This window comes from Ascaphus truei, chromosome 5 (assembly GCF_040206685.1).
Source record: "Ascaphus truei isolate aAscTru1 chromosome 5, aAscTru1.hap1, whole genome shotgun sequence".
In the NCBI taxonomy this organism is placed as follows: Eukaryota; Metazoa; Chordata; class Amphibia; order Anura; family Ascaphidae; genus Ascaphus; species Ascaphus truei.
The window spans coordinates 168,197,805-168,220,134 of NC_134487.1; the positions used below are offsets into that span (position 1 = coordinate 168,197,805).

Genomic DNA, 22,330 nt, shown 5'->3' on the forward strand with positions numbered 1-22,330 from the left:
ATTTGTCACTCAAAGTTATGAGCAAGACGGTCAAAAAAGTATTGTTATATTGGCAAACTCACCTGAACATATTGATATGAATCACATTATCCCAAGTATTATAGAAATAAAGATATCAGACAATTTATATATTCAAACAGCTTTGGATTTAAAATAAAGCGTTTTTTCCCCTTAAGTCGTAAAAATGTCATCAAGAGAGATTGATGAAAGCGATGGGTAAGGAAACACCCAGAAGTTGGATTTTCATTGTGTTTCAATGAATGAGGTTTTAGAATATAAACCCTGCACCTGGGATTATGAATTAGATTTTAACCGTGAGTTTCTTATGCTAACCAAACACATGAAATGTTATATTCTCACTCAAGACCCTGAGAGAACCCTAAAATGTTTGGTAATGTATGTTAGGAAATTCTGTTTGTTTATCCTTTTTATTTGATGATACAGTCTGCCTTTATTGTATTGCATATTCTTATATTAAACTTTTTTCTGTAAACTAAACACTGTACCACTTTTGCATATTAAATCGAAACTTCAATAAGTATATTTTTGGGCTCTGATAAAACTTGCACGTTTGTAGACACCAATTCACATTTTGAGAAATATTTTGCAGCAACAGATTTTTGGGTATTATGTGCACATTTTCTTTAGTAAATAGGGACCAAAGATTCTGCAAATTAAATGTTTGATAACTCTTTGGTGGTCGCGGTGAAGAAAATATATACAGCTAAACCCCGTTATAACGCGGGTCTCGGGGTCCACCCCGAGACCACCGCGTTACTAACGGGGTCGCGAAGAAAAAAAAATGGCCGCCGCGCTTTAGCGCATATTCATCCCGCGGGACAGGAGATGGGAGCGGGCATGTCCCTCCGCTCCCCGCTTCCCCCTGTCACCGCGGGACAGCCCGCGGGGCAGGAGATGGGAGCGGGGATGTCCCTCCTGTCCCCGCTTCCCCCTGTCACCGCGGGACAGGCCGCGGGGCAGGAGATGGGAGCGGGGATGTCCCTCTTGTCCCCGCTTCCCCCTGTCACCGCGGGACAGGCCGCGGGGCAGGAGATGGGAGCGGGGATGTCCCTCCTGTCCCCGCTTCCCCCTGTCACCGCGGGACAGGCCGCGGGGCAGGAGATGGGAGCGGGGATGTCCCTCCTGTCCCCGCTTCCCCCTGTCACCGCGGGACAGGCCGCGGGGCAGGAGATGGGAGCGGGGATATCCCTCAGGTCGCCGCTTACCTCAGATCCCGCTGCCTGCATGGAGGTGGTAGCGGGGGGTTTCTTCTCCCCACCGCTGTCCCCGGTGCTCCCGCTGCCTGCGCGGGAGGAGGGGGGGGAGCGGGTGGTGGTGCTGGTCGCGGCCTTTCCTCTGCTCCGACCCCACCCCCCGTCTGTGTAGAGTGAGAGAGTGTGTGTATGTATGTATATATGGGAGAGAAAGTGTGTGTGTGTGTATATGGGTGTGTGTATGTGGGTGTGAGTGTGTGTAAGTGTCTGTGAGTGTGTGTAAGTGTCTGTGAGTGTGTGTAAGTGTCTGAGTGTGTGTGTAAGTGTGTGTAAGTGTGTGTGAGTGTCTGTAAGTGTGTGTGAGTGTGTGTGAGTGTCTGTGAGTGTCTAAGTGTGTGTGAGTGTCTGTAAGTGTGTGTAAGTGTGTGTAAGTGTGTGTGAGTGTGTGTGAGTGTCTGTGAGTGTGTGTGAGTGTGCGTAAGTGTGTGTGAGTGTGTGTGAGTGTCTGTAAGTGTGTGTGAGTGTGTGTGAGTGTCTAAGTGTGTGTGAGTGTGTGTGAGTGTCTGTAAGTGTCTGTGAGTGTGTGTGAGTGTGTGTGAGTGTCTGTGAGTGTCTAAGTGTGTGTAAGTGTGTGTGAGTGTGTGTGAGTGTGTGTGAGTGTCTGTAAGTGAGTGTGTGTGAGTGTCTGTAAGTGTGTGTGAGTGTCTGTAAGTGTGTGTGAGTGTGTGTAAGTGTGCGTGGGTGTGTGTGAGTGTGTGTGAGTGTGCGTGAGTGTGCGTAAGTGTGTGTGAGTGTGTGTGAGTGTCTGTAAGTGTGTGTGAGTGTGTGTGAGTGTCTGTGAGTGTCTAAGTGTGTGTGAGTGTGTGTGAGTGTGTGTGAGTGTCTGTAAGTGTGTGTGAGTGTGCGTAAGTGTGCGTGGGTGTGTGTGCAGTGTGTCCAATGAGCAGTGTGTGTGCAGTGTGCAGTGTGTGTGCAGTGTGTCCAATGAGCAGTGTGTGTGCAGTGTGTGTGCAGTGTGTCAGTGTGTGCAGTGTGAGCAATGAGCAGTGTGTGTGCAGTGTGCAGTGTGCAGTGTGTGTGCAGTGTGTCAGTGTGTGCAGTGTCAGCAATGAGCAGTGTGTGTGCAGTGTGTGTGCAGTGTGCAGTGTGTGTGCAGTGTGTCCAATGAGCAGTGTGTGTGCAGTGTGCAGTGTGTGCAGTGTGTCCAATGAGCAGTGTGTGTGCAGTGTGTGTGCAGTGTGTCAGTGTGTGCAGTGTGAGCAATGAGCAGTGTGTGTGCAGTGTGTGTGCAGTGTGTCAGTGTGTGCAGTGTGAGCAATGAGCAGTGTGTGTGCAGTGTGTGTGCAGTGTGTGTGCAGTGTGTGTGCAGTGTGTGTGCAGTGTGAGCAATGAGCAGTGTGTGTGCAGTGTGTGCAGTGTGAGCAATGAGCAGTGTGCAGTGTGTGTGCAGTGTGCAGTGTGTGTGCAGTGTGTCCAATGAGCAGTGTGTGTGCAGTGTGCAGTGTGTGTGCAGTGTGTCCAATGAGCAGTGTGTGTGCAGTGTGTGTGCAGTGTGTCAGTGTGTGCAGTGTGAGCAATGAGCAGTGTGTGTGCAGTGAGTGTGTGCGGGAGCCACGGGAAAACCGAGTTATAACCGAATCGCGGTATAACGAGGCGCGTTATAACGGGGTTTAGCTGTATATTGTGGCAGATTGATATTCATTTAAGCAACCTTGCGCAGGTGAAGATTGGATCAGCTATATAGCTGTGTGTATTAACCCTTTCACATATACAAGTCACGTGCTCACAGGTGTGGCATTCGTGACAGTCATGTTAACATGTCATTTTCAGATGTGACTTGATAATAAACTTAATTTCTACAACAGATGTGAAAACACCTCAGGTCCAATTGATGGCATGGTCCAAAAACCCATCTATAAAACTCAAAACCAATATGAGAAATAGAGCAAGAATTAAAGAAAAAAATAGAACATGAAAATGAATTCACCTTAAAGACATCAGATGCTTTATTATACGCAATCAACATAATTTTGTTCACACATGTACAGTTTGCACAAATGTGAAGGAATATTCACTGTTTTAATGCATCAGACATCCTGGCTCAAGTACCATTTTATCATTAGTGCAGTGATCACATGGCCCTGACCTACTCCCCTCATTCTCCGACATCAGGAGTGAGACCGTTACCCCTCTCATGGTGTGTGCCAATCTAAACCCCAACTCTCTGAGCCACAGCTGTGATAGGCCAGAGAGACAAACAAAAGTACTTCTAAATACAACATGCCGTTCAAATGAAATAAGGTACCAACCTACGGGATTTTATTTTCATGTATTTTAATAAAGGTATTCTTTACTACAAAATGAATTGACAAAACTTTTTAGAAGTGCAAATAATATCAATTCTAAATATTTAAGTGAAATAAGGTGGGTGATGAAATGATGGTGCTTTGGGCATTCTTAAGAACTACTTTAAATGTAGCAATTGCACTTAGGAGGTAATTCTATATAGTTCGAAGCGGCTTTGCAGGCCGTTTTCCCACCCAAATGGCCCCTTTAGACTGTACAGAATAAGGCCCTTAATTAATAATTGTAACTCATTGAGTTGCGTCTTGCCGGAGCATATGATCTACTGTTTGCTTTATATACGAATCTTTGATGACGAAAAATCACACTAAAATGTTTCTATGCCGAGTTGTAGTTTCATTATAGATCTTACATTTTTGGGGACTTGTGGCTGTCTTTAACAGTTAAAGCAACATTTAATTTACATGAACCTCTTTGTACCAGAAAGACACATTTGTAGCATAGGTCAATTCAAAGTGGAGTGCGGCATTGTAACCAACCTGGCCATCGTACTATTCAGGGATCATGACAAAGTCATTCTCTACGAATTATTTCAATTTGAAATATTGTATTCCGCAGAAATTGATTTATGGATACTTATTACATGAATAATATGAAGATTTCTAAAGACTTAAGGAATCCAAACATTTTCAACTCTTTTACAGGACCATCCAGAACCTTATACAAATGTGGGAATATAATATCTCTACTTCTTTATCGTTGGACAAGAAATGGTTTGACAAAATGTTCAAACTTAATCCTTTTAGGATTAGATCACAGAACTGATAAAAAAAAAAAATAAGAAACAGCAAAAACTAATTTGATGCGTTTCATTTTGGTTCTAAAAGTTTGCCAAACATGTAGTTTTTTCATTTGGTAGAGATGCAAATTTCACAAAAGGTCATGTACACCCAAGATGCTTTCTTGCAGCACTGTAACTTTAAGATGTCTAGCTCGGTGAGACCATGTCATGTCAGTTGTGCTACCGGTTTCGTTATTTTGTGCTCATTTCGCAAACAAAATTACTACAGTATGACCTGCCAAAATCGGTACATTTCTCCAACGCCTCCTCTCGGTATAACAAAAACAAAACGAATATAAACGAAAAAACTAATGGGACAGTTTGTAGTCATATTCATGCAAAGGCTGTTTGTTTTTAAGACCAATCTTTTTGTGAGACAACATTCATGTTATGATGAAATGTGTGTCATCTGTCTAGACCTATCTAGTTTAACCACTTAATATAGTCCCCTTCGAATTGTAACATCCTTTAATGTATCGTATATATGTGTACCCATCTGGGAACTTTTATACACTCAAATTCACAACTGTTCATTTATTATTAATGCAAACTGTGTTAACTGAATTTAACTACTCACCATATTGATCACATTAAGTGTATTTCATTAAGGATATTATTACCACTGATGGCTAACCACTCCCACTGCCCAGGATATCTATTAACACACCTGCTTTGAAGTAATGCTTAATTTATTCATTAATTCATCCAATGGTTTTCCAATCAGCAGGGTGTGTATAAGTTTCAGGGCAGGAAGAGGTGCAGACCCATCCCTAACGAACTCATACTAAGTGAAGAAACGCATAGGAGCAGCAAACAAGCCAGTACAGAGTATCGTGACCAACTTCTGACCTGCACTTGCACTGAGCGGAGAGGCTCAGAAAGCTGGCGCATAGGCGGTGTATCCAGATGAGGGCGTACCATCTCCTGGCCAATCCTGTAAGACCAGGAAGTAACCCAGAGGCAAAGCGGCTTACCAGGACACTGAGGGGGAAAGCACCGACTGAAACGGCACCCGTGGGGAGGCTCAGCAGCAACTGCCAAGCAGCAGAGGTATTGCAGACCTCATACGCACACCATTTTTTTGTGCTATCTCATTTTGTTCATTCTTCAGCTCTCAGCTGTCACAATCATGACTATGTGGGAGGTGAGAGTGCCTACCATTGTATTGTGTGCATTTTAATACCCAAAGTGACATATAAAGTAATTTCATTTGAATCTTGTGCCCTTATCTTTCTTTTTCCCCCAAGATGTTGTCTTGCTGCACTGTAACTTTAAGATGTCTAGCTTGGTGAGACCATATCATGTTAGTTTGCTACCGATTTCGTTATTTTGTGCTCATTTCGTAAACAAAATTACGACGATCTCCCAAAATATGTAAATTTCCCCAATGCCCTATCAGTATAACAAAAACAAAACGTATATAAACGAAAAAACTAATGGGACAGTTTGTAATCATATTCTTGCGAAGGCTGGGAGGCACCGAAGCCAAATCCATGCTACGACAATCAGCTAAATGTGCCATTAAATTAAATGTCACACCGCCGATTCGGCCGCGATAGCGCTTCCATGACTACAGGCCAAAGTATGATGGTCATTATCATTCATTCATTCGAAAACTTGAATGGCCATAGATTGCATTTCATTGAAAGTAAGGAAATACCCAATGAGGAAATAAATGCAAATTTAAAAGTCAAAGCAAGTGACAGAAAGGTAGCAGAATTCTGCCAAAGGCATTCTTCCCTAAAATAAACATATTATATTTTTATATTTACAAGTAATTAATTTCCATTATGTTCCATGAAGTGTGTAGCTATATTCCTCAACATTTGTTATATCTTTATTTACACAAATATGTTAATAGGCGGAATAATTGGGTATACTGACAGGCAAGAAACTGTAAATGACATTTGCGATACAATAACAAGGTAGAAATTATTCAGATGTGGACATGCAAATATGTGGTTTAGCAATTTGCAATTCGACATTTCAACCATAGTTTCAGCTGCTGTTTCATTAACAGACTGCTGTAATATGTGTCCCTGGCCCCACTAGAAGCCCTTTCACTAATGGTAGTAAACACTATCCTAAGGCTGTGCTTAAAGTGCCTGGCGACGTCGCTCCAAAACAAATGCATTGTCGCCGTCGCAAGTGCTTATGGTATGTGCGATGCGACGGAGTGACGTCACGACCAAAAATTTGGTAGGCAGTCAAATTTGATTTTTCAGAGGCTGTTGCCACATGACCAATCAATGGCCAGGTCGCTAGCGACATCGCTGCAATGCGAAATTCAACTTTCGCAGGTGGCGACGTCATCCGTCGCGGGCACTATATGCGCGGCCTAACTATACTGCTAGAAGCCTCTACTTGAACACACTTTAAAAGTTATATTATTCACACTTGCCAGTATTCATAATGTATCTGCCTAAGGCTGCGCTTATAGTGCTGGCTACGGCTACAGCTACAGCTGATGTCACCTGTCTCCGTAGCCCATGCGGAAGTTGTAATTTGAGTTTGGGAGACCGTCTCTTGCTACAAGGGGAGTGCCGTCAGGCAAGTGGGAAGGCAGAGGGGCGGAGACAAGAGCCAGGGGGAAGGCTGAAACAGAGTTGTAATTTCTGTTTGTATGCTGAATTTACTTTAAATTATGGAAGAATTTACTATTTTAAAGTTGTTAATATAGTGTGTTTCACTTGACACCCACACAATCATACCCACACACATCCCCCCTCTCCCTGCATCAGAAGCTATCTGATTGGTTTACAGCCTGTCACATGGTGAGACCATCGCTGTAAAAATCAAATTCTACTGACGAGACACACACACACACACACACACACACACACACACACACACACACACACACACACACACACACACCTTAGCTAGAAAGGGCTGGAGTAAAGGTTTAGTTATTCTCCAAAGTGGAATAGGCCTTTATTTTGTTTGTTTTGCCTTGTTAAAGGAACATGCGCAATAAAGCAAAGATATCATTTCACCCTAATCGATCTCTATTAAATGTACCTCTGCACACATCTCTTACAGGGCCTCAGTGTCTGGGATAGAGAAAAGCTCTGCTCTTCGAGCCAAAGCCTCCCAGACCCAGAGTGCCGCTCATCCCCACTCTCACAATGTTCCCAAATACTTTGTGTGTAGGCTGGATAAGTGACTTACAAGCCTGGCACATAGGGAAGACACAGAAATACATGGAACACATTTAACATTGAATAAAGTTTTCCAGATGCACATTTTACAGTTCATTTTGGCCATTATAGCCACAAAGGGGAACATAAATGGGAAAACTGTGGGATCCGGCCAGACTTAACCTTTAATATGCAAGCCACATTACCCCTAGCGTCATAAAACTCATCGATGTTCACTTCAGTATAACATATAATCAAATGCAATGTCTGTGCTTCCAGCAGCGAGTTACAGGGGACTAAGAGAATAAAGGCATATGGGGCTTACAGTTCCCATTTCAATAGTCATCCAAAATTCACAATGCTATCTTGCTCATCTCTCTTCTCCCTTTCTTTTAAATCATATTTTGAAGGGGAAGGATGGGGGCTATGTTCAGTGCAGTGAGAAACGTGAGAATCACTGAACCTTAACTAGTCATTACTTCACTTTCAGATCCATTACTGTGACCCATTTGGTACAAACTAGTGAATGGAACGTTTCAAAATGAGCAGTAACGTTTAACCTTGCACTTGTTCTAACCAGCATTAAAAAAAAAAAAAAAAAAGTGCAGTCCACTTAATAGGATAGATATATAGATAAACAATGGACATCAAGGAGAAATGTGTACTAACATCAGAAGAGAGGAAGAGAGGGAAAATTCACAAGCACCTGGTGTGTGTGTGCAACAGATACACTGACACACACAATCTGCCAGGGAGGTATAAATCAATGAACATAATTATGTTTAAGCGCCTTCTTCTCATTTATTAAAGACCTAAGTGGGGAAGCACCATTCAAATAAACGTAACATCTTTGTTAAAAATAAATAAATAAATAGAATTAACAGGACCATTCCCAGTTCTATATTGGTCGTATCAAGGCCTGACATTCCAAACTCCATGTTTATCCACAGCTGCATGATGGTGGTAAACTAAAACAGAAAAAATGGATGGAAAAAGCTTCACAGAAGAAAACCTGCATGTGTATCCAACAACAACAAAAAAACAGCAAAAGCATGATCTCTTCTAATAGTTATTAACCAAAAAAACTCTGCTCCGTCTTTTCAGAAAAGATTTTTATTTATTTTATTTCTTGAACATTTAAAAACAAGGGAAAAACAACTTTTCAGGTCCAACACAGACGTTTCATCACCTCATGAAAGGACATGAAGCATTGTTTCTCCCTTGTTCCTAAAATAAAGGAAAATATTTTCTGAAACGCCTGTAAGTTGAGCTTTATGATCAATTACTGTTAGAAGAGATTCTGCTTTTACTGGGTTTTTCTTTGGTAACAAACTAAACACATGTGAACGACAGAGTACATTCAGCTTATAACAGGTGTAGGACGGTATAGAGTAACAGGCAGGTGTAGTACCTTGTTTAGAACAGGATAGGTACAGTAAACTCTGTAAATCACGGTCTGTCTGGTTGAATGGCTATACCCGATATCCATAATGCATTTAACGGATTCAGTGATAGAGTCCTTTAAAAACAGCAGAACTGGTGACACAAAAAAAAAAAAAAGCAGGAGTCTGCGTAGCTGAACCACGTTGATTCCAGCTTCGGAGACCCTCTGCTCCCCGAAGATACTGACCTCGGAAGAGGGTGCCGGAATCTCTTTGCAGTTTAAATGTTCCGCGCCACTTGGGCCCATAAGGAAGGTGCAAGGGATGACGTCACGGCATCCCACTGGCCGGCGGGACATTTAAGTAATCATTTCAATAACCAACTAGCCCAGCCCGAGCTGCTACCGGCATTCCCTTCCGAGCTAAGTATGGCGGAAAGCAGGTGGTACCCGGAGCGGAAATTGAGGCAGTTCAGCTCCAGAGACCCCCTGCTTCAAATCTATTACCAAAAAAAAGTGTCACCCATCTGCTGCTTTAATGACACTGAACCCATAAATACTTCCAAATTACCCATGTGCATTAGATACGCAGTGATAATGCGCATCAACAATGGTTTGCTTTACCCGGATTAATAAACGTAACGGTTTATTTGTACCCGATTTTCAAAAGATTGTGCTACAAGAAGAAACCAAGAGTCTTATTGAAACAAGTTATTTTATTCTGTAACAAAAACATAACTGTTTGCTTGGAAGTGAAGGTACGGCATTGCACTCTGAACCATCACAGCATGGCCCCTTCTTCCCCCAGCTTGCCTTAGGCCGTGCTTACAATGGCGGCACGCGTACGACGCCAGAACAAACATATGCAGAGCAATGAAGGTGCACACAGTGCGCACGAACACAGTGGCCAGGCGCGCAAGGTTTTAAAGATTGGCAACGTTAATTGCCATTAACGTGAACGGCTTTTAAAGACAGATCTGTTGTGATACCACGTATTAGAGTTTGGTGAATCTCAAAGTTACTTTGGAGTTCTAAGGCTGCGGCCATGGTGATGCTGAGCAGGCGTGGGCGCTCAAACACATTGTTACAATGTGTTTGTCCAGCGTGAGCACGCACGGCGCTCAGCTGCTTGCAGAGACAAGTAAATTTGTTTCTGCTGCTCGCTGGTGCGTCACGTGAGCAGTTCGCCCAATGAGGGCAAATCAGCTCCGTGACGTCATGGCCGCCCCCCCGAGCACGCAACTGGCTGGCCACAAATCCCCCAAGCAAAATGAGCGCCGAGCACGAGCGCCAGCGCGCTCTCATTCACCCTGGCCGTAGCCAATATGATTGCGCATGCTCGAGCGCCGTGACGCGCTGATACAGCGGGGGCGAGTATGGGCCTGTAACAATTTGCTGTTGCGCACGAGGGGGGGAGGGGGTTACCATGCTAACGAAAATGGACTCTGAAGAGAGCTTCATTTTAACCTCCCGGACACTTATTACAAACGCTTACATCCCCTGAACAAAGCACAGTGTCAGATTAAAACTGTTGGAAAAGGGAAGAGGAGATCTTGAGTAAGTAAAACATGAAATAAAAAATGCAACATCCATCTCTCAAACCTGGTACTCAGACCATGACACATTGTCTCCATTTCAGTATTTAAAGGAGAATCTTTACATATGGCCACTTATAAACACCACACCGAACACGGATTTTTTTTTTTAATTTAGTCATACAATTATATGGCAAATTTAATTTAAAGTAAATGCTACATTCACCAATTCTGCCACAAACATCTCTGCTAGAATTTCCCCAACCTGAACAAGGTGCTGGTCTCAGTGCTGTCAGACTGCCAGCTCAGCAACTGTGATTTCCTTTTGGGGAGAAAAAATGGCAGCTGGCATCATGGCAAAGTGAAACAAATGAAGTTATGGCTTCTAGTTTTTGTGCTGGATCAGGTTGGAGTGGAGGAAAAATATGAATATAAAGTACATAAATATGAATAAAAGGGACCCAAAGTTCTGTTAGAACAATTACCAACTTTATTGCCTTGTATTACTGTAATAGAAATTCATATATCACTGTTTACGTGTGTCAAAGTATGGGAAGCTTCTTTATACTTTAATTATACATGCATTTTCTTTTTCCTCTAATGTTAGTAAAATCTTGCAATTTAAGTCTAAAAATACATTTTCAGTGAATATTTGGATTGTTTTCCATTTATATCTGTTCTACTGTGTCCCAGAGTATCCTAAGCCTTAGTAGCCAGATCAGTGTGAAATGTTACTTTGAGGAAACTTGTGCACCATATGTTGATAACCCCTGTCGTTCAACAGAAACAATTATTTCAGTTGCTGTCCTGGTCTGGGATTCCCCTTGAAGTGCTCGGAAGATTCGTTCACTGAAAACGTATACAAAAAAAAAAAAAAGTGTTTGTGGCACTAAAAAGTGGGTGTTTATAAAGAATAGGAGGCTTTTCAGTGCTTCCTTACTTAAACTTGACTCATCTGTCATGGTCAATTGACGTACATTTGTCAGAAATGCTATTTTAAGTAACAGTGAATTCCCGCTCAACCACTTCAATGCATAGCACACTTCCTTATTATTTACACACGTACAGGGGCCATCAAATGAGCTGAAAGAGAAGGCTGTGTCTACCAGATTAATACAAGAGATGCAATTGAAATAAGGAACCTGATATGTAACTGCAAAACACACAATAAATATTACATTGCACTCAGGCCCCTCTGGCAGTGGAGGGGTTAAGGACTTTGCAGCCTCACTTTTCCCTCTGACATGATGGCCTAGCATTATGCAATCAGCAAACAAAGACTTTACTCAACCCTTGCTTCAATGTCATTTATGTATATATTAAACAATAATAGCCCAACACTAATCCCTGTGGAACTCAACCTGTCATGCTACACTTTAAAATGTTCCATTAATTACTGGTCTCTGACTCCTCAGTGACAATCACTTTTTCTTCCCTACCTTGGACTGCATGGTAACATATACTGTAGGCACAAGAAGAATTCGATTGGCGAATTAAAACCAAAAGCAACTACTAATGATCTTGCAAATAGTAGATATTTATTCTTTACTCCAGCCACAAACTCTGAGTGGTAGTTATCAGTGTCCTAGCTCCAACAGTACAATTATTCCCTTCATTAATCCACCCCGCCCCCCCCCCCCCTGAAAAAAAAATCCATGTGTACATCTTCTGTGGGTCTTCAAAACCTACTGATTTTTTTTGTTGTTTAAATGCAGACAAGGATTCTGGGTAACTGCATAAAAACGAACCCACGAAAGCCATAAGACATATTGACCCCATGTTAAAATCTAAATATTCTTTGAGTATTGTGATACAATAATAACTATTTTGATCTAGCAACAGGGGGAACAAAAACTTTTTAGAGGATCCAAACGTAAATTCATATCCCCCTACAATGCCGGCTAGTCCATCTACTTTGTAACGAGCCCGGACACAGGGCGCCGTGATTTCCTTTACAGGATTTTCTTTCATTAGCTGTGAAAGAGGAACGAGCTGCTGTAAATTCCATATGGTGACAAAACTTCAACAAAAGCTTATATTTTCCATCCTCAAAGTATTTTATTTGCACAATATGACTGTCCCCAGCAAAGAGAAATTTGAAAGAAACCAAAGGATCTACTAGGGTGCGAGGTTTCACAGTGGATAGGACTAGGTGAGACAAGTGAGTACGTGCCGTCAATGTCTGTTTCTGTTTGTTCATGGTTAATACAGTGGATATCAAATTCCATGCAAACACAGAAACCTATGAAGCCATTTTAAATGTGAAAATTAAATGTATTGATTGATCTATAACCATTTATTACAAAATCACATTAGACTTTTAGAAGAATCGGTAAACAGCAGGGTTCTCAAAGAACTAGTCACTGGTTGGGAAGGGTTCTTTTTTTACTCGAGCTATAATTAAAAATAGATCTCATAGAAATGTTAAAAAAAAAATCTCCTTCAAAACAGAGTTTTCTTATTAATGACTTTATTTTATTCTTATAAAATGCTGATCGTACAATCAGCTCTTCACAATATAGCATAACACATATAGCACTGCAGAGTTGATAAAAAGGCAAGTGTTACATACAGGGATGGGAGCAGTATGTGAGGGAATCCTACTATCCATAAAGGTCTTATGGACCCAAGAGGATTTAGGCACAAAAAGGCTGGCCGGGCAAGCAGCAACTAAACATCAACCACACTAGCCTCTCCCACCACCATGCCTTGAAGTTCTCCCTCCTCTTCCATTTAGGTTGTGAATTCACTGGAGCAAGGAGTTTTCTAACCATATCATCAATTTGTGTTAAAATTCAAAAATATTTTCACATTACAATGTTATTGTAATTCACTCCATTGTATGGGGCCCTGAAAAGTGTTTGTCACGGGGTCCAGGTCTTTAACACCGTAACTACCGGGATTCACTATCACTGTGACAAGAAAAGGAAGATGAAAAAAAAACAGAGTTTATTCTGGCAAAACCAGCAAATGCACAAAATACCCAATAAAACGTACAATTATCCACTGGGGACCTGGGGAAAAGACTCTAGTCTCAATTGGTGCAGGGGCCTGCTTCTGGAAGGCTTATCCTGTCCGCTTCTCGTCCGGGTGCTCACAGGGCTCTACACACTGATTGCCCCTCTGGATCTCCGCCAGTAAAATCACAGTCACCAACCCCCAACCGGAGATTCACGGAGACGGTCTCTGCCTCCAGAGCTGGTCCTCCGCTTGGCTGGGCTTCCCAGCACAGTATATGCCGAGTGCTCCGCTATTCTGGGCAGAGCAACTTTGAAAAGCCCGCCTCGCGCTTCAACAGACCTAGCCTGGAGTTGTCTGGTACTCTGATCGGCCGCGCTCCTTACATAGCTCTCGGTGGCTATCTTTAACATGTAGCGGCGACCAGAGTACGGATCCTACGGTGACAGCCAATCACAAGCCAGAGGCTCGTCCTGCTCCATCAGAGGTGGGGGCGTGTCTAGGTGCATATGCCTGCCCCGTGATGACGAGGATGCTTGCAAGCGGGAAATTCAAACTGGCCAATGGGAACCGCACCTTCGAGCTCCGTCTCGACATTGGCTTCCCATGGCTAGCCCCATACTGCCCGCTGGGAAGGCCCCACAGTGTTTGCTCATGCAAAGGGTCTCCCCTGCTGAGAGACCATTTTCCAGACCTGGTTCTCCGCCCTTCCCTGCTCACCAGATGGCCCGACACCTAAGCGCTCCCATCCTCCCCTTTGATCCACGCGGGGGCGTAGCTATAGCATGGGCATCCCGCTCTCCCCTCCTGTCGGCGGCACATTGCGGGGCCTGCGATGCAGGAAGGAAGCACAGAGGAAAATTCCTTCCTCTGCAGGTGGGTGGGGCCTGGGCCTGAGATGCAGGAAGGAAGGACAGAGGGGAAATTCCTTCCTCTGCAGGTGGGTGGGGCCTGGGCCTGAGATGCAGGAAGGAAGGACAGAGGGGAAATTCCTTCCTCTGCAGGTGGGTGGGGCCTGGGCCTGAGATGCAGGAAGGAAGGACAGAGGGGAAATTCCTTCCTCTGCAGGTGGGCGGGGCCTAGGTCAGGGGGCGGGGCCTCAAGTAGTGCAGCCTGAGAGGCTGGGAAAGGTGAGGGAGGGGAAAGGAAAAAGGGAGGGGGAGGTTTAAATCTCAGGGGTAAAAACAGGCATGAAAAGGAAAGAATACAGGAAGGAAGAGACACAAAGAGAAAATGAAGTACAAGAGAGAAATACATAAGAGAGAAAAGAAAGACACGAGGGAGAGAAAAGATCAGAGAGAAAGCAGAGAAAGAAAGAGCGAGAGAGCAAAGAGAGCAAAAAGGAGAGAGAAAATAGAGCGAGCAAGCGAGTAGAGAGAGAGCGAGCAGAGAGAGAGCGAGCGAGCAGAGAGAGCGAGCAGAGAGAGCGAGCAGAGAGAGCGAGCAGAGAGAGCGAGCGAGCAGAGAGAGCGAGCGAGCAGACAGCGAGCGTGCAGAGAGCGAGCGAGCAGAGAGCGCGAGCGAGCAGAGAGAGAACGAGCAGAGAGAGAACGAGCAGAGAGAGAGAGCGAGAGAGCAGAGAGAGAGAGCGAGCAGAGAGAGAGCAAACGAGCAGAGAGAGAGCGAGCGAGCAGAGAGAGAGCGAGCAGAGAGAGAGCGAGCAGAGAGAGCGAGCAGAGAGAGCGAGCAGAGAGAGAGCGAGCGAGCAGAGAGAGAGAGAGAGAGAGCGAGCAGAGAGAGAGAGCGAGGAGAGAGAGAGAGCGAGGAGAGAGAGCGAGCGAGGAGAGAGAGCGAGGAGAGAGAGAGAGCGAGGAGAGAGAGCAGAGAGAGCGAGCAGAGAGAGAGAGCAAAGAGAGAGCAAAGAGAGAGAGCTCGCAAAGAGAGAGAGAGCGAGAGACAAAGAGAGAGAGCGAGAGACAAAGAGCGAGAGAGCAAAGAGAGAGTGAGAGAGTGGAGCGCAGAGAGCGGAGCGCAGAGAGAGCGAAATTGAATTATACCGTGGCTGCCTCCATAAATATGAAATAGATTTTATATAACATTTGTGAAACTTGGTATTAAAACTTGGTCTTGGAACTTGGTTCCAAGACTTGGTTTTAAAACTTGCTGGCTGGCAATACATTATATGGGAAATACAGTACCTTGATAGAAATAAACCGCGTCCCCGCAATACATGTTTGTTTTGGCGGGGAAAAACACAGGATGATCGTCAATAAAGAACCGCAAAATTTTATACACATATTAATCAAACTGGCCAATGGGAACCGCACCTACGAGCTCCGTCTCGGCAATGGCTTCCCATGGTCAGCCCCATACCGCCCGCTGGGAAGGCGCCACAGTGTACAAAGGGTCTCCCCTGCTGAGAGACCATTTCCCAGACCTGGTTCTCCGCCCTTCCCCGCTCACCAGATGGCCCGACACCTAAGCGATCCCATCCTCCCCTATGATCCACGCGGGGGCGTAGCTATAGCCTGAGCATCCCGCTCTCCCCCCCTGTCGGCGGCACATTGCGGGGCCTGCGATGCAGGAAGGAAGCACAGAGGGGAAATTCCTTCCTCTGCAGGTGGGTGGGGCCTGGCCCTGAGATGCAGGAAGGAAGCACAGAGGGGAAATCCCTTCCTCTGCAGGTGGGTGGGGCCTGGGCCTGAGATGCAGGAAGGAAGCACAGAGGGGAAATTCCTTCCTCTGCAGGTGGGTGGGGCCTGGGCCTGAGATGCAGGAAGGAAGCACAGAGGGGAAATCCCTTCCTCTGCAGGTGGGCGGGGCCTGGGCCTGAGATGCAGGAAGGAAGCACAGAGGGGAAATCCCTTCCTCTGCAGGTGGGCGGGGCCTAGGTCAGTGGGCAGGGCCTCAAGTAGTGCAGCCTGAGAGAGGCTGGGAAAGGTGAGGGAGGGGAAGGGTTAAATCTCAGGGGTAAAAATAGGCATGAAAAGGAAAGTATACAGGAAGGAAGAGACACAAAGAAAAAATTAAGTACAAGAGAGAAATACATAAGAGAGAAAATAAAGACATGAGGGAGAGAAAAGATCAGAGAGAAAGCAGAGAAAGAAAGAGCGAGAGAGCAAAAAGGAGAGAGAAAATAGAGCGAGCAAAGAGAGAGAGCGAGCAGAGAGAGAGAGAGCGAGCAGAGAGAGAGCGAGCAGAGAGAGAGCGAGCAGAGAGAGAGAGAGAGCGAGCGAGCAGAGAGAGAGAGCGAGCGAGCAGAGAGAGAGAGAGCGAGCAGAGAGAGCGAGCAGAGAGAGAGAGCGAGCGAGCGAGCAAGAGCACGAGCAGAGAGAGAGAGAGCACGAGCAGAGAGAGAGAGAGAGCACGAGCAGAGAGAGAGAGAGAGAGCACGAGCAGAGAGAGAGAGAGCGAGGAGAGAGAGAGCGAGGAGAGAGAGCGAGCAGAGAGAGAGCGAGCAGAGAGAGAGAGCACGAGCAGAGAGAGATAGCACGAGCAGAGAGAGAGAGCACGAGCAGAGAGAGAGAGAGCAGAGAGAGAGCGAGCAGAGAGAGAGCGAGCAGAGAGAGCGCGAGCAGAGAGAGAGCAAGAGCAGAGAGAGAGCAAGAGCAGAGAGAGAGCAAAGAGAGCGAGAAGAGAGAGAGCGAGAGAGCAGAGAGAGCGAGCAGAGAGAGAGCGAGCAGAGAGAGAGCGAGCAGAGAGAGAGAGCGAGCAGAGAGAGAGAGAGCGCGAACAGAGAGAGAGAGCGCGAGCAGAGAGAGAGAGAGAGAGCGCGAGCAGAGAGAGAGAGAGAAAGCGAGCGAGCAGAGAGAGAGAGCGAGCAGAGAGAGCGAGCAGAGAGAGCGAGAGCGAGCAGAGAGTGAGCAGAGAGAGAGAACGAGAGAGAGCGAGAGGAGAGAGAGCGCAGAGAGAGCGAGACAGGGAGAGCGCAGAGGGAGAGAGAGAGAGCGAGAGAGAGTGAGCGAGAGAGAGTGAGCGAGAGAGCAGAGAGAGAGCAGAGAGAGACCGCGAGAGAGCAGAGAGAGCAGAGAGAGAGAGCAGAGAGAGCGCGAGAGAGAGAGCAGAGAGAGCGCGAGAGAGAGCAGAGAGAGCGCGAGAGAGAGAGCAGAGAGAGCGCGAGAGAGAGAGAGCGAGAGAGAGAGCGCGAGAGAGAGAGCGAGAGAGAGAGAGCGAGAGAGAGAGCGAGAGATCGAGCGAGCAGAGATCGAGCGAGCAGAGATCGAGCGAGCAGAGAGAGAGAGCGAGCGAGCAGAGAGCGAGCGAGCAGAGAGAGCGAGCAGAGAGAGCGAGCAGAGAGAGCGAGCAGAGAGAGAGAGAGCGAGCAGAGAGAGAGCGAGCAGAGAGAGAGCGAGCAGAGAGAGAGCGAGCAGAGAGAGAGCGAGCAGAGAGAGCGAGCAGAGAGAGCGAGCAGAGAGAGAGCGAGCAGAGAGAGAGCGAGCAGAGAGCGAGCGAGCAGAGAGAGAGCGAGCAGAGAGAGAGCGAGAAGAGAGAGAGCGAGCAGAGAGAGAGAGCGAGCGAGCGAGCAGAGAGAGTGAGCGAGCAGAGAGAGGGAGAGCGAGCGAGCAGAGAGAGAGCGAGCGAGCAGAGAGAGAGTGAGCGAGCAGAGAGCGAGCGAGCGAGCAGAGAGAGAGCGAGCGAGCAGAGAGAGAGCGAGAGAGGGCAGAGAGCGACGAGCATTGCGGGTAGTCGAGTATAATTTTTTTGTTTATCTAAGCACCGAGTGAGCGTGTGCGCACACAGCGTGAACGGGGACTTACATATATCTATATATGTAAGTAACCGCCGCAAGCGGTATCCGCTCAGCGCTAGCGGGGTTGCAGCCTTATTCACTAAACTGCCATTGACAAGAATGGGAGTTTCTCTGCATTAGTGCCAGATTGGCAAAAACACACTTTCAGAAATAACCCCCTTCATGGCTTAAAGTAAAAAAGACGCTGTATAAGAAAGCAGCGACTATGAACCTGGCAATAATAGTATTAGAATACCAAGTGTAACAGGTACAGCAGAGAGACAGTCACGTGTGTAAACATTACCCGTAGGCTTATTACAGCAGGAATGTCAGAGATTAGAATAAAAGCACGAGTACCCGACGTCAAAGGGAAATACTATGAACTAAATATTTTTCATAGTAACAATCTTTGAAGAGCAAACCTTGCATGAAGAAATTACCAGATGGATCCCTTATCTCACAGTAGAAGTTTACAGGTAGAAATGTATGTATATAAGTTTATATTGAGAATAGTTTTTCACCATTAAAATCCTCCCTTTGTAGCATCAAATTGCCCTAATATGAAAGTAACTTTTCAGCAGCTAATTTTTTTTTAGGTCTGTACGTTTTTTTAAACCTTACATCATTTTGCATGATGCGTGGTTGTATTATTATCTGATAGGAAACAAACCACAGCAGGGCATTAACATTAATGGTACAGGGTTATAGAAAACATATCATTTGGTTCCCTAGAACCTATCATTTGGACAATACCTATCATCAATACCCAATTGATATTAAGCAATGCATGCACATTTGCAAATGCATTACACCATAAATATGGGTACCAAAAACAGGGAAGGGATAATCGATGTTTAATCCTTTCACTGACAGTCAGAAGTGCATTTAAATGCATGCAGGCAGCTGTGAATTACATGCCCTCCTAGCATTAAAGTGGTTAAGAAAATGATGATCAGTTTATGCAAGACTATACACAGATAGGCATTTGACAAAATCATCAACTAAGCAGCGCTTATAACCATTTTTTTTCCAGAGGTAGAAAAAATGACCGCCAAAGCTGCAAAGAGTAGACACGAATATTCAGATTAGGTTTATATTCAATTCATTAGAAAATATATGACAAGGTCTACACTCATATCTCAAAACTATAAATTGAAATTAAAATAACTTACATACAAGTACAGTACATTCGAATTCCTCAAAATGGCATTTGCACATCTTAACCGATCTTATTTGGAAAGGGCCTTTTTATATACAGTAGTGCAAATAAAACATGCAAGACATTTTATTAAATGTATTATGCAAATGTCATAGGCAGAATAGGGTTATGTCAACTGAAATTTGGTGATTTCATTGACATTTAGAAAGCAAGACACGATGAAATACTAAAATGTATGCATGCGGTCATACTGTATGCATAGATACAGAAAATCAACATTGGATAAGAAAACACTTATTTTATAAAGCTAACAAGATATCATTGATATTATTCTACATACAGTAACCACTTTTAAAATGGTTTGCATTTGGGAAAAAAGGAAGACAAAGGACATTCCTCAACACCTTATGTGATGAGGATTAGAGATTCTTTAACTCCCCCCCACCCTACTATTTTAACTTTAAAGGACCCTGTACTATGAGTTTGATAAATAGACAATGTGCATACATACTGTATAGGGCAGAGATAATATTTTGGGTGCCAGTCAAACTGGCCTATTTCAGTCTTATGTAATGCCACCTGATCTTGAAGGTTTCTGGTAATAAAAGTCCACTTGTGATTTGATAGTTCTGCGATAAGGAAAGTCAAAACAGATGCTAAGCAGCTGTATCTTAACACAAACTGAAAATAAACATTTGCACTACCATGAACTTCAAACAGCGAGCAAAATACTGTAAGTACTACAGTTCTAGCACAAGACAAACAGCCATACAGTATCCAATAAGAAATTCAAAACAAAAAAGACGTTTTGGACCCTTATGGGAAAAAATACAACCCAGGCATAGTGGACAGCTCCTTCCTTAGTTAGCACTTGTCTACGCATTGTTAGAACACATCATACAGGTATATGCTACAATAACCATCTTCGTGACATCATAATGCAAAATGACGCGTACAAGATGGTGACATTGGTGGCGACAAGATGGTGCGCCCCAATATGTAATGGGTGTTGTTGCTCGATGGGCACCCATACCTTTTTGGTCTAATTTTGATGGTGACATTAAATCAGCAGAAAAAGCTACAGTGAGATGACCACACAGGTCCATGTTCTATACAGACGGGTAAATGTTCCCCAAAATCCACTCAGCTTGCCCCGGTTTATGACATGCCAACTCGCCAGTCTAAAGTAAATGCAAACACTGGTCGCACAAAACTCTCTTGACAGCTTTAATATCTAGGAGACAACATCGCACACACCCTTCCACACTACCAACACGAATAATAAGTATTACCCACAGAAACAGATCGGTAATTGCTCTGCCCTAAGCTTTTCCTGATTACCTAGAGCCACCTGATCACACCAAAACAAAACTTAATATATATCTCCCGGAGACCTGGCCAAAGAAATTATTAAATGTTATATTCAAACGGCATCTTAAAAATTACACGAGAGCACAGCTACTCTTAAATGATTGCACATTAATAATAACGTATAAACGAGTCTATAATCTTTGTACAGTACCTGAAGACATAATCCTCCCTGGGATCTCTAGTGGGGGAGACCAGCCCATTGCGCTTGTTAAGGAGCTTCTGTAAGAGAGTGGGTGGCATGTTGGTGGAAGCACCCAGCAGCTGGGTGACATGAACTCCCTGTGCAGAGCATCCAGCCTGGCAATCTGCTGCTGTATACCTAGTTCCGCCAACCTGACTCCGTGATCAGTGTCACAGTCATATGACTTGGCCCCAGACACCCTCCGCTGCCAGAAGGGGAGGTGCTGAGCGGCTGGAAGACCTGGGAGTGGTGTATACTTCAGTTCATGGAAGAGGCGCTGCAACGTCTGTATTTTGCCATTCTTGCTACACTTGGCAACGAAGTAGATCAAATCTGGACAGATTTATTTTCAAAAACATCTGCACGTGCAACATGTTGTGCTGCATCGAGCTCTTTGTCCAGCATTGTGATACAAGCAGAACCCGCTGAGATACACAACACACAGAATGGAGTCAACACCCATGTGTGCAGTGACATCATCTAATGACAGCTTAAACCAGCTACGGCGCGTCCCTCAGACCAAAAAGCCACGAAACCAACAATACATTCCTCATAACATTCCAACAGTGCCATCTAGATGAGAAATATATAATTACTCCATTACTAGTATATAGCCAGAACAGTAATCATGTTAACCCTAAAAGCAAGGGAACGCAATACAGATAGTGTGCTAAAAATATTATATTATAATCGCATAATGTGTATAAAAAGATATATGAATAGCACTGTGGATATTCTGAACACATGATACATAAAGCTTGGGCCCCTGCAGACGCACTTACCAGAACTCCCTCCTACTGTCTCTGTACGTTCTCCCTACCTACCAATTAGATTGTAAGCTCCTCGGGGCAGGGACTCCTCTTCCTTAATGTTACTTTTATGTCTAAAGCACTTATTCCCATGATCTGTTATTTATATTATCTGTTATTTATTTGATTACCCCATGCATTACTACTGTGAAGCGCTATGTACATTAATGGCGCTATATAAATAAAGACATACAATACAATACAGTATATCACTATGAAACGAGTCATTAAGTAAATATATAGAACTACATTTGTCTATTGTACAATGTGCCATTAAATCCTAAATTTACCTATATCAAAAAAAATCTATAACCAGTTACAATAATACATAATATAACACATTTCATCAGAATATACATATATAAAATAAATATAAAAATGTGCAAGTCTATAAAAATCAGTGATTCAAGCAGATATGACCAGGACACAGAGCTGTAGAGCCCTCAAGCCAGAAAGTGCCATTCATGCCAAATGGCACAAGGGTTCCCAATCTGCAGGGGCTATAAACAAAGATGTGATAAGTATTTTTAAGTGAGATAAATGCCTTTATAGCGCGATTCTGCCTGCTGCGCGATTCACAAAGCAGTGATAACACTGCAGTATCGCGCTTAAAAGGCATTTATTCACCAAAACACAGTCCGTGATTAAAAATAAAATTACGATCAGGAAAAAGGGAAATGCTCCTTTTTTGCCAGTCAGCGTGATTCACAAAGCAGTGATTAGTGAATCGTACTTTAAAAGAGATTGAGCCATGAATAAATGCATTGT

General features: G+C 44.3%; 1 protein-coding gene across 2 annotated transcripts in view; it reads right to left on the bottom strand.

The window, feature by feature from the left end:
- The window catches only part of FNIP1 (folliculin interacting protein 1), a 127,813-nt gene extending 106,604 nt beyond the window's left edge, over positions 1 to 21,209 (bottom strand). For both annotated transcript variants that reach the window (XM_075601193.1, XM_075601191.1), the window contains exon 1: positions 20,724 to 21,209. In XM_075601193.1, coding sequence (XP_075457308.1) covers positions 20,724 to 20,812 — 89 coding nt within the window. In that variant the 5' untranslated portion in view covers positions 20,813 to 21,209. The remainder of the gene's footprint in view (positions 1 to 20,723) is intronic.
- Positions 21,210 to 22,330: the final 1,121 nt, after the last annotated feature.